At 33.1% G+C, this 11,647-nt stretch overlaps 1 protein-coding gene across 1 annotated transcript; it reads right to left on the bottom strand.

The window, feature by feature from the left end:
- On the bottom strand, window positions 301-5,231 carry LOC107647255 (protein FAR1-RELATED SEQUENCE 5-like). The gene is made up of 6 exons (XM_016351352.1): window positions 4,370-5,231; window positions 3,981-4,267; window positions 1,606-1,665; window positions 1,010-1,120; window positions 520-644; window positions 301-433 (listed from the first exon to the last, which is right to left on the bottom strand). The coding sequence occupies exons 1-6, from the start codon at window positions 5,229-5,231 to the stop codon at window positions 301-303; spliced, it is 1,578 nt and encodes a 525-aa protein (XP_016206838.1).

Genomic DNA, 11,647 nt, shown 5'->3' with positions numbered 1-11,647 from the left:
AAATAGGAAAAGAATAAGAAAATTGAGTGAGAAAAAAATGAAAAATATTTTATTTAACATAACAAACAATGTATTTCTTTCATTTCCATCTAAGAACTCCATCGATCTCCTCTTCTGCATTTTTGTAGCTGCATCCTCAGCTGCAAAACCACTTTCAAATATTAAATAGAACTCTGTAGACTTAGTGATTTTTTTCTTTGTTCTCATCATTGACACTAATTTTTATATATATCTAACAACACCTAATTAAATATTCAGGGGACAAAAAGACAAGACTTATTAAATACACCCCATTTCCCACTACCATTCAACAGAATCTTCTTGAGTAGCTTCATCATCTTCATCCATGGAATCAATATCATCATGCTTTTGATCCTCCTCCTCATCACCATGAATATTGAGGCAGAAGCATACATGTTGCATTAGAAAATAGCTACACCGTCAATCAATATTTCACACTAAAAAAAATCTACCATTCAACCCTTATATACATTATCCTATTGAGACTAGCCATGTCACCCATGATGAATATTAGCAATCACATAAAAACCCCACCGAAGCATAAGCCTTTTTCTGGCACCCATTGAAAGAGAATCAGGCATAGAAGGACACTCATCTTTTCCAATTCTATATAATGCCTGCATCTGTTGTCAGAAGAAATCAAAAGTTGAGAGACTAATAAAAATCTATAGCAAAAAAATGCAGTTATGCAACTAATCAGTTAATGGAAAATATTCATGTTATTATATATCTATAGCAATCATCAATATCTCCCAACAAAATATAGTAGTTATTTACAACATAAGATCTGGAGCTCAGAATTTTGATCAATAGGCATAAGCATGAACTGTTCAATTACTAATAAGAGGCCAAAACAAACTTTATAGGAATAGATTAAATAGGAACTAAAATCAAAACTGAAAATATGAAAATTGCTTCAGACAAAAAAGAAGAGGCAAAGACTGATTATATTATAACTCTTTAATGAAAGGGAAATAATATGACATACACTTTCAAACTCTAAATATGGAAGTTTGCCTGTTAACATTTTCAGTACAGTGCATTCCAAACTCCACATATCAGCTAGAAGCCCATAACCTTGGTTCTTTCTTTTCACAGCCTGCATATTTCAGCCTCATATTCAATAATGATGTTATCAAGAAACTATAAAGCTATAAATCAATGTAGAAATTTTGGTAAGCTTAAGGTAAAGTTTTAGTTTCAAATCCATAAGGATTTTTCCTCTTCAAACATAAGAGGAAAGTAAGAATTTAATACAACAATAGACACTCATCCAAAAGAAGATGACCCATAGCTAAGTTATCCAAAAAACTTCTTGGGAGTGTAAAATTATGCCTTTCTATACGGATAAGAGACTGTATGAACAAAAAATCTGCTACTCTTCCAACATGCATAGTTTCATTGCTTAAGCTTCTCAAATAAGAAAAGTAAGCATTCATGTAAAATGCAAGCAGCTCTCGATAACTATCTGACAAATATATTTCTTCTGCGTTTGGTCCACAGCTGAAGAAAAATGGAAATTCAACCTAGAGCTGTTCATCCAGCAATTAAGCAAACTAATTGAAGAATCAAGAGAGTTCAAACCTCAGGAACCATCCACAATAATGTCCCCCTGCATGATTTAATGTTGTTCAATTTGGTTGCCTGAATTAATAAAGCAGTATAAGAAAATTAATATGTAAAGCAACTGAATCAACTGAAATTGAAATAACAAAGAAACAAAATAACAAACTAAACAGTGAAGTATAAACTGAGGAAGATTTTCACCTTTGCCAATTCAAAATCAGCAAGCTTTACAGATTCCATTGCATCCACCAAATTAGGGCTTTTCCTCTAAACCCTAGGGGCAATTTTGACCTAGGTTTTGAAATGCAGAGCAATTCAAAGTTGGACCAACACCAGATTTTGACGAAGAAGGGGGTGTTTGTGTTTCTTGCTTGGCTTGAGTGAGAGAGACCGAGTTTGACGAAGAAGTGCGATTGGAGTGAATAGGATTGGAGGGCTCAAGAACGACGACGGCGCAATGGACGGTGATAATGTCCCCCTCCTTGCGGCGGATAAGCTAGTGTTTTTTTTGGGGGAAGAGAGCTTCGTTTGAGAGAGTGAGAGTTGAGAGGAGTTGAAATGAACATGGGTTTTGGATAGTTGAGGAACGATAACGGCGTGATGGACAGCGACAGTGTCTTCCTCTATCCAGCAGCGATGAAGGCTACTGTTAGGGTTTTTTGGGGGGAAAAGAGCTTCATTTGAGAGGGTGAGAATTGAGAGAAGAAGGAGGTTGCTAGAGGTCTCGCTTTCCCATTTTTCTTTTAATACAAAACGCAAAACGACATTGGTTCTTCCAGTTTGTCAATGCCAATAATTTTTGTAAAATTTTTATTAAGAATAATTATATAAATTAATAATTCTATGAATTAAATAAATTATTAATTTATTATTGTCTAACCAAGATTTATTTGACAATTATTTCATCTAAAAAACATAAGCACGAATATTGGAAGAATATAGAAAATTTCGTTAATATAGTTAAAAAAAAATATAAGCACTATAAGTGATTCTCTACGCAAAAATATTAAGTTCATGGAGGTTGCTAATTATCACTATCTAAATCAGCCGTCGGTTCGGTATACATGTCGCCATTATCTGAACCATTAGCTTTATTTTCTATAACGTTGTTGTCAATGTCCTTTTGCCAAGGACATGTTGTCTTCTTATGTCATTCCATTTGACAAATACTACAACATTGTCGCTTCTTCTTAGATGATTGTCCTGAGCCTATATCGGTTTGATGCACATACGGATTGCTACTTTTAGCTACACCTGACTAAGGCTGATTAGTGCCTTCGTCTACAACCTTGTAAGATGAGTACAACCCCATAATAATGTCACGTGTCTCTTCAAATCTCTCTGGGAATTTAGCAGCAACAGCAGCCAATTGTTTAGAAAACTCCATCAAGGCACTTTGACGACTAATAACAACAGCATCCCTTACGGGTGTGCATGGCCCGGCCCGGCCCCGAACACTTTAGGGGCTAATTTGGTGTGATTTTATCGGGTCTAGGGCCGGATAATGGTCTAAAAAATAGACCCGGTCATTATTCGGGTCGGGTCCGGGCCATGCCTCGGGTCACCCAAACTCGGCCCGGTGGCCCGATCATCATACACAATTAATATTTTGTGTCATTAGTAATGGATGATGGCTATTCTTATGTGGAATTTAAGTATTGTAAACCTTAATATTTTATGTTATTAGTTATTATAAAACTATAAGTTAATGTTTTATGTTTAAAATGCATAAGATTTTAGACTAATGCATAATATTGTGTTATTTATATTGATTTAAATATTTGGTGTTATTAGACAATATTAGTATTGATTATAGTTATACTTTAATTTTAGAGAAGAGTTGGTTCTTGTTATATGTTTCTAAGTGAATTTTACCATGTCAAATAATGGTTGGAGTCTTGAAAATTTAGATATTTTCACATGCTAGCTTATAAGAAGGTATCAAGGTAATATAATGTTAACGGCCCGGTTTTCACCCTGTATAATCGTGGCCCGAAAGTGTATAGGTTTCATCGGGTCTAGGGCCAGGTTCGGGTCTAATAAATAGACCCGTTATATATTTTGGGTCGGGTCTGGGTCACATCAAACCCAGTTTCACCCGGCCCATGCATACTCCTAGCATCCCTGGTGACCACACTTGCATCATTGAGTACTGATTTCACCTTCTTTGTCCATCAATCAAACACTAATGATCGGTGAATCACACAAATGTCTCTGTGAACTAGAAATTTCACAATATGTTCGCAAGGAATTCCAAATGACTTCATTCTTAAACAAGAACACATGAAAATCATTTCTTCTTGACGAAATTCAAGGGTCCACAAAAAATCGGGCCTCCCATGCTTATACACAATGTACTTCGAGCAATTATCATTATTCTCTATGTTTAGCACCTGCATTGATCCAGCTCTAGAAAGAAATGGCCGAAACAATAGAAATGTCTCATGAGTGTATGCCTCAGCAGCAAATCTCTCTAGCAGCTCTATACAGGTCTGCATGACGGGCACCCCAGGTGTAGATTCATAATTAGCATTAAATTCTTTAAAGCGCAAGTGTGCAACACACCTTTGAAAATGCTCTACAAAACTTGTCAAATCATACCGCGACCCCACATACCTTACCACAACTGAGTGTAGACCTTCACATCTTGAGGTAGTTCTAAAGCCAGCAAAAAACTTACCTGTTATATATGCAGTAGCCTACATATGCTTCTCTTTATACATGTTGTTCACCCACGGCTTATCCTCAAGGCCAAATTTTTCAACAAGCTAAACCCACTTACGCTTAAACACGGGAATCTCGTAGTCTCCCAACATGATTTTCCTGAATTTAGATGTAAACGATGGATTTCCAACATTGCTAGTCGCATTTCGAATAAGGTACCAAGTGCATAATCTATGTCTGACTTCGGGAAATACATCTCTTATCGCATTACTAATCGCCATGGCCCCATAAATTATTATTGAGGTTGGGGTCTTACCCTTCATTACAAACATGAGCTGACGAAGGAGCCAAATATATGTATCAGTAGTTTCGTCCACAATTAGGGCAGCAGCAAAAACAATTGTTTGGTTGTGGTGGTTAACCTCGCTGAATATGACTAATGGACAACTATACTTGTTCTTTTTATACGTAGCATCAAAAGCAATAACGTCCCCAAAGAGTTGGTAGTCTAGTTGGCTAATCCCATCAGACCAGAACAAGTTACGTAACAAATCTCTTGAATCATAACATGCATTGAAATATAATTGTGGATCCTTCAACTGCATATCCTCCAACTTCTTCAACACCTGTGCTGCATCACCAGGAACTTGACGCCTTTGCCGAGCAATTTCATTGTACATATCTCTGGGACCATAGCCGACAAATTTATACCCGCCTGCTTGACTAGCTGGAAGACCAAATATCTGTGAAGTGCTAATCCCGGACTTTAGCATGTTCATCATTTGCATAATATCTGCCTCTGAAATTTTTCTGTGGGCAGGCAACATAGCACTGAATTGTGTATCCAATAGATCATAGTTGTGTTCGTTAGAGAAATAAAAGATATGCCACCTTCGAGTTTCAGGTACAAATTTAACATCCATTCGGGCTTCATATCCAGTTCTTATTTCCAATCTAGGCTCTTTCTTCCTTTTTTTCATCGTGTAATACTTCTCCTCCCTAAATCCTTGTCTATGACATACAAACTTTTGTTTGTAAATCTCACCAATACTATTCTTGAAAGTCTTACTTTTCCTTGCACTAAAACCCTTCTACTTTGAGTTCTTCAGATAAAAATGAAATGCAAGCTGCAAAGTAGAAAAGTGATATTTACCAATTTCTTCTACACAATTTTCACTGAAATTCAAAGTTGTAATGTCTTGGAAGGAGTCAACCACATAAGCAGCTTCAAGGGTATCTTCTGACGGATCAGATTCAGAAAAATACGCTCCCTCAGTAAATTCATCTCTGAAATCTTGGTCGAATTCATTCTGTTCATCCATCATATCTTGGTCACAAACTAGCTCTTCTTGTTGAGAAATTTATTCCTTTTCTACCAACCCTAACCTCCATTCTCTTCTATAAAAAGGATGCAAGTAACCATAACCTCTCACAGTAGTTCTTCATTCATTTTTTGTGTATGTTCTTCGTTCTAATTTTTTTTTCATCAAAATCTTTCAGATCTGTTTCAATCACTGCCAAGGTAAAAAATTTAATTTTTTATTATTTTTAGTACTCTCTTTCATATTTTGATTTTTATGTTTTTTATTGTATTTTTTATTTATATGATAAATATTTTTTATATTATTTTTTTAGTATTTTGATGTTATTTTTTAGTGTTCTGTTTTATTTTTATTGTATTTTTTTATTCATATGACAACTATTGTTGATATAAATTTTTATTTTTATTAATTTTTATGATATTTTTATTTTTTGTTATATTTATTTTATTTATATGATAAATATTTTTTATATTAATTTTTTTAGTGTTATGCTTTTTCATGTATATTATTATTTCTTATTTTTTTTTCTTTTATGTTTAATATTTAGAGTGTCTTTTTTATTTTTATTTGGCTTTGTTCATTTTTATTTGGCTTTGTTCATTTTTATTTTTTACTTATTTTTATCATTAACCTTTTTTATATTTTTTCAGTGTTCTAATCTCTCAAGTATGTTATTCATTTTGTTGGTATTCTTATTATTTCTTATTCATATGAATTTTATTTTTTCTCTTTTTTATGCACCGTGGTTAATCTCATACGAAGTTTATTTTATTTTTCTTATTTGATATAGTTCACATAATTTTTTTTATCTTTTATTGTATTTTTTTATTCATATGATATATATTGTTGATTTTTTATGTACATGAGTTCTCTTTTTATATTTTTCATTATACTTTATTTTTGTTTTGGTTGAAATTTTTTATTTTTTATTTGGCTATGTAAACTTTATAATTATAATTCTCATATATTATGTTTTATTGTAACTTTTTTATAATATAGATTGATTGATCTCATTAAAAAAGATAAATTAAATAAAAAATTATTCATAAGTAATAATAAAATCATAAAGGTTGGATTTAAAAAAGTCTTATAAGAATAAAATTATTGAAAGTGTTAGAATAAGAGTACGGTATAAAAGTAATATTAAATTAATATTCTCACGTTATTACTTAAAATTTAAGAAAAAATGTAACATATTTGATTATATATATATAATTCATATTTTATTTTGTAATAGAATAATGAGTAACAATGAATCTCTAAAGACAAAAGCAGCATGAGACATGGAGACCACTAAATAATTTATCCAAGCATGCTTGGATCAAGTTGCTAAATGCAACGTAATGAAACCACTCTTACAAAAAAAGGTTGGAAGGATACTTTATCTCAATTTAACGAAAAAACCAGTAAACAATATGATAAGACTCAATTAAAAAATAAGTGGAACAATCTTAAGAAGGAATGGTCAGTATGGTACAATCTGTTTGGCAAAGAAACAGGTTTAGGATGGGATTATACTAAACACACTGTTGATGCACCAAATGAATGGTAGGAGAGAAAATAATTGGTACGTAGTAACTTATTATTAAAGCCAAAATTTTAACTTTAATTTTGGTAATAAATCTTGTGTTGATTAGTTGTACACATGCAGGAAAATCCCTTATATGAAAAATTTAGAAATAAAGGACTTCCTTTTAAAGATGAGTTAACTATATTATTTAAGGATGTTATGGTCGATGGCAAATCTGCTTGGACTCCCTCATCTGGTATGTTACCTAGAAGTATAGAAGCAGATGGTGATGGATATCGACCATACTTTGAGAAAGGTCATGCTGATATAGAAGAATATTTTGGAGATAGTGAAGAAGGTATAGGTGCTAGTGTAGGAGTTAGTACTGAATTTCAACACATAAATCTTAGCTCTTCTCAAAAAGAAGAAAAATTTTAAAGTACCTGCTTCAAAGCAAATTGCAGATGCAATAAGTAGAATTGCTCGTGCATCTAATCATGCTCAACTATTGTATCCATATTTCTAGTACCTGGTGCATCTATTGGGGATGTAATGACTGAGATTTAAAAGATAAAAATGATCACTAGTGATCTCAATTTCCATAGTCGTTGTTATCAATTAATGATGTTTAAACCTGCTAGATAAATGTTTGTATCCTTAAAAGGATATGAGCAAAATTGTTGGACTGGCTCAAACATGCAGCATATAATCCATTACCATTCATGCAAAACTAATTTTGGGTTAAGTTCGATTTTGGTCCCAACGTAGAGGTCGAAAATCGGAATCGTCCTTAACTTTTTTTTGCTACAAAATGGTCCCCAAAGTTTCAGTTTGTTTTAAAACCATCCTTCGGACCGAAATGGCCCTATCCCTTCTTCCCCAAAATCATGAAAGCACCAACAGAAACACAAGCATAAGCACCACCACCACCACACCCACCACCACCCACCACCTACCACCATCACCATCATCATCATCATCATCATCATCATGGAATCATAAGAACTCAGAACCAGAACCACCACCACCACCCTCCACCCACTGCCACTCAATCACCATCTGCATCACACCAACCAAAACTTAGAAAATTAACATCATCATCGTCATCCTCATCAGAACCGAACCCAGAACTCAGATCCAGAACTCAAACTCAGACAAACAAGTACTCAACTCAGAAAATCATCATCATCATCAAGAACCTAGAATCAGCAAAAATAATACTCCAAATTCAAATTTCAACAACAACAATGTTCCACAACAAATTTCACAAAAAATTCAGAAATTTCACAAAAAATCCAATTCACAGAATTCACAGAAGAAGAAGAAGAAGCGGCAGGCGGTGGGCGGCGGTGGGGTCAGTGGTAAGAAGAAGAAGAAGAAGAAGAAGAAGAAGAAGAAGAAGAAGAAGAAGAAGAAGAAGAAGAAGCGGCGGGTATGGCGGTGGTGAAGCAGGGGAGGCTGCGGCGGACGGTGGTGCAGCGGGTATGGCGGAAGAAGAAGAAGAAGAAGAGGCGGCGGCGGCGGCGGGCGGTGGTGCGGCGGATATGGCGGAAGAAGAAGAAGAAGAGGCGGCGGCGGGCGGTTTCCTTTTTTTTATTTGTTTTTTATTTATTTTATTTTATTTTATAATTTTTTTAATGAGGGGTAATTTGGTAATAAAAAAATTGGTAAAAAGGACGGTTTTAAAACAAACTGAAACTTTGGGGACTATTTTGTAGCAAAAAAAAAGTTAGGGACGATTCCGATTTTCGACCTCTACGTTGGGGACCAAAATCGAACTTAACCCACTAATTTTTTTGTGACTTTCATGCAAAACTAATTAAGTTATTATTGTACTCCATTTTAATTTGGCCATGATTTTTTTGTTACGCTAGGATAAGACAACAGAAAAAATTTGTGTGTTGCTTATGTATCATTTTATAATATATTGCTTGTGGTACTTAATTATTATTCTTATTATATACAATTTATTTCTTAGTTTGGTATTGTTATGTTCATAAGAATTTATTTATATTTCTATGTAGGACTTAATTTTTGTTAATTAAGTTAGAATGAACATGGAGTATTTGTTTGAAGAATATGAAAAAGAATAACATGAAGAATCAAAATTACTTTCTATTATAGAAGAAGATACAGATGATATTGAAAATATTTTTGCATTGATTGGTCAATATGCAGTCAATTATCTATGCAAAAAACCATGCAGAACTAGTGAATAAATAGGTTATTTATGGGTGCAAGAAATTTTATGTGGTCATAACATTCGTTGTTATGAAATGTTTCAGATGGAAAAACATATATTTTTTTTAATTTTGTGATGAATTAGTTGAACAAGGATTAAAATGTACAAGGCAAATGGGAGTTCAGGAAATGGTTGCAATGTTCTTAAATACAGTTGGTCATGGAGTGAGTAATAGGATGATACAAGAAAGATTTCAACATTCTGGAGAGACCATAAGTAGACATTTTCATGAGGTATTGGTTGCTTACTTGAGATTATCTATTAAATATATTAAGCCATCCGATCCTAGGTTTCAAAATGTTCATAGCAAAATAAAAAACGACCAACGATATTGGCCATTTTTTAAAAATGCTATAGGAGCAATTGATGGTACTCATATCCCATGTGTAGTTAGCCCAAGTGATCAACCCAAATTTATTGGAAGAAAAGGATATCTAACATAAAATATAATGACTGTATGTGATTGAGACATGTGCTTTATTTTTGCTTTACCTGGATGGAAAGGCATTGCGCATGATGCTCGTGTATTTGACAATGCTATTACAACTCCTACTATGAATTTTTCGCATCCACCTCCAGGTTAATTTTTATCATTTTCTTACAAATAAGCTATATTTACTTGGTTATCATGTAACTAATTTTATTGTTTATTAGATAAATATTATTTGGTAGATGCCGGTTATCCAACACCGAAAGGATATATTGGTCCATATAAATGTGAGCGCTATCATCTTGTAGATTTTAGGCGTTCTTCTAGATTTACAAATCATAATGAAGTGTTTAATTATTATTACTCAAGTTTAAGATGCACAATAGAAAGGACTTTTGGAGTGTGGAAAAATAGATTTGCTATCTTGTGACACATGCCCAAGTTCAAAATTGAAATTTAAGTGCAACTAGTGTGTGCAACAATGGCTATTCATAATTTTATTAGAAGACATTCTGAAACAGATACTGAATTTAATCAATATGAACATGCAAACATTCTTGATGGAGAAGATAATAATTATGTTGGTGAAAGCTCAGATCAAACTTTAATCATTAGCTCTTCTGCAGAAATGGACCGTATTCGAGACTCGATTAGAGATCAAATTATTAATCACATGCAGTAGAAATAATAAAGTTCTTATATACTAATTTTGTATAAAATATTATTTTTTATGTATTTTATTAGTGTTTTTATTATTAAAATATATTTTGTCTTTTAGTAATTTTTCATCTAAAAAGTGATTTTGAGTAGCATAATCCAAACAATATTTATTTTACTATAATCCATTTTGATATAAAGATTGCCAAACATAAATAACGTTAACACAAACTTACTTTTCATCAAAATCAAGTTTGCAAAATCAATTTTATTAATCCAAACACACACTAAGTCTTTCAATCTTTAAATTTAGGAAAAACATGAATTTGCATCAAATTATGATAAGGCTATGACAAAAACTGTTTGGAATAGGACAATACTTAACCACTATCATGATATTTTGAAAAGAGCAAGAGAAAGAGCTTTTAAGGAGGCAAACTCAACTAGTATTGTTGACATTAAGGGTCATGGACCTAAAGCAATGAACGTTGATGTTTGGAATAGCTTAGTTGATCACTGATTAGATTCAAAGTGGAAAAACAAATTTGTGGCTGGTCAAAAAAAAATAGGGCTGCTATGCCTACTCATAAACTACACACTGTAGGGTCTATTAGTTTTGGTGAACACAAGAGAAGAAAGGTATAAAGAAAGATATTTTCTATCTCAAATGATTTATGATAGTATATTCTAATAAATATTGTTACAAGAAGCTAAGTTGAAGCGCCGTGTGTCTTTCCTTGAAGTATATGATGATGTTCATAAGAAAAAAAAAGTGGAGAATATGTTTTTGAAGTATCTAAGAAAATTATTGTAAGTGTCTTTAATTTTGTAGTATAATTTACTTTCAGTTTTCTTAATAATATGTCCTTATTTTTCTGCTGTAGGACTTATATGGAGAGGCAATATCACAAAAATATGGAGAAGATTTATTAGATCAACTTAAAGTTGATCCTGACGTGTGGACAGAAGTTGCAGGAACCAACAAGAAAGGACAAGTTCATGGGTTAGGCCACAGTCTAGATATTGGTATTTGTGATCATAGAGATGTGCAATTACTAGAAGATACAGGTGTTTCTACAGTCAAACCTATCTCACAAGTGGACATCACTGAAGCTATTAAAGAAGCATTGCCTAGTGCTATAAATGCAGTGTTATCTAGTGTTGTAAATGAAGTTATACAGAGTAATCTACTATCTCTCCTTTCTAAGATTCCAAGATTCCCCAAAGAAAAGGAC

Source organism: Arachis ipaensis, chromosome B06 (assembly GCF_000816755.2).
Source record: "Arachis ipaensis cultivar K30076 chromosome B06, Araip1.1, whole genome shotgun sequence".
In the NCBI taxonomy this organism is placed as follows: Eukaryota; Viridiplantae; Streptophyta; class Magnoliopsida; order Fabales; family Fabaceae; genus Arachis; species Arachis ipaensis.
The sequence above is the reverse complement of the archived record's forward strand: the minus strand, read 5'-3'. Positions and strand labels throughout refer to the sequence as shown.

Excerpts from the sequence above, each read along its gene's own strand:
- LOC107647255 (XM_016351352.1), bottom strand. The coding sequence starts at position 5,231 with ATGAAAAAAAGGAAGAAAGAGCCTAGATTGGAAATAAGAACTGGATAT. Across the intron at positions 4,268-4,369 it reads CGAGATTCCCGTGTTTAAGC|GTAAGTTTTTTGCTGGCTTT; the intron begins GTAAGTGGGTTT and ends CATATATAACAG. Across the intron at positions 645-1,009 it reads CATATTTAGAGTTTGAAAGT|ATGCAGGCATTATATAGAAT; the intron begins GTATGTCATATT and ends TTCTGACAACAG.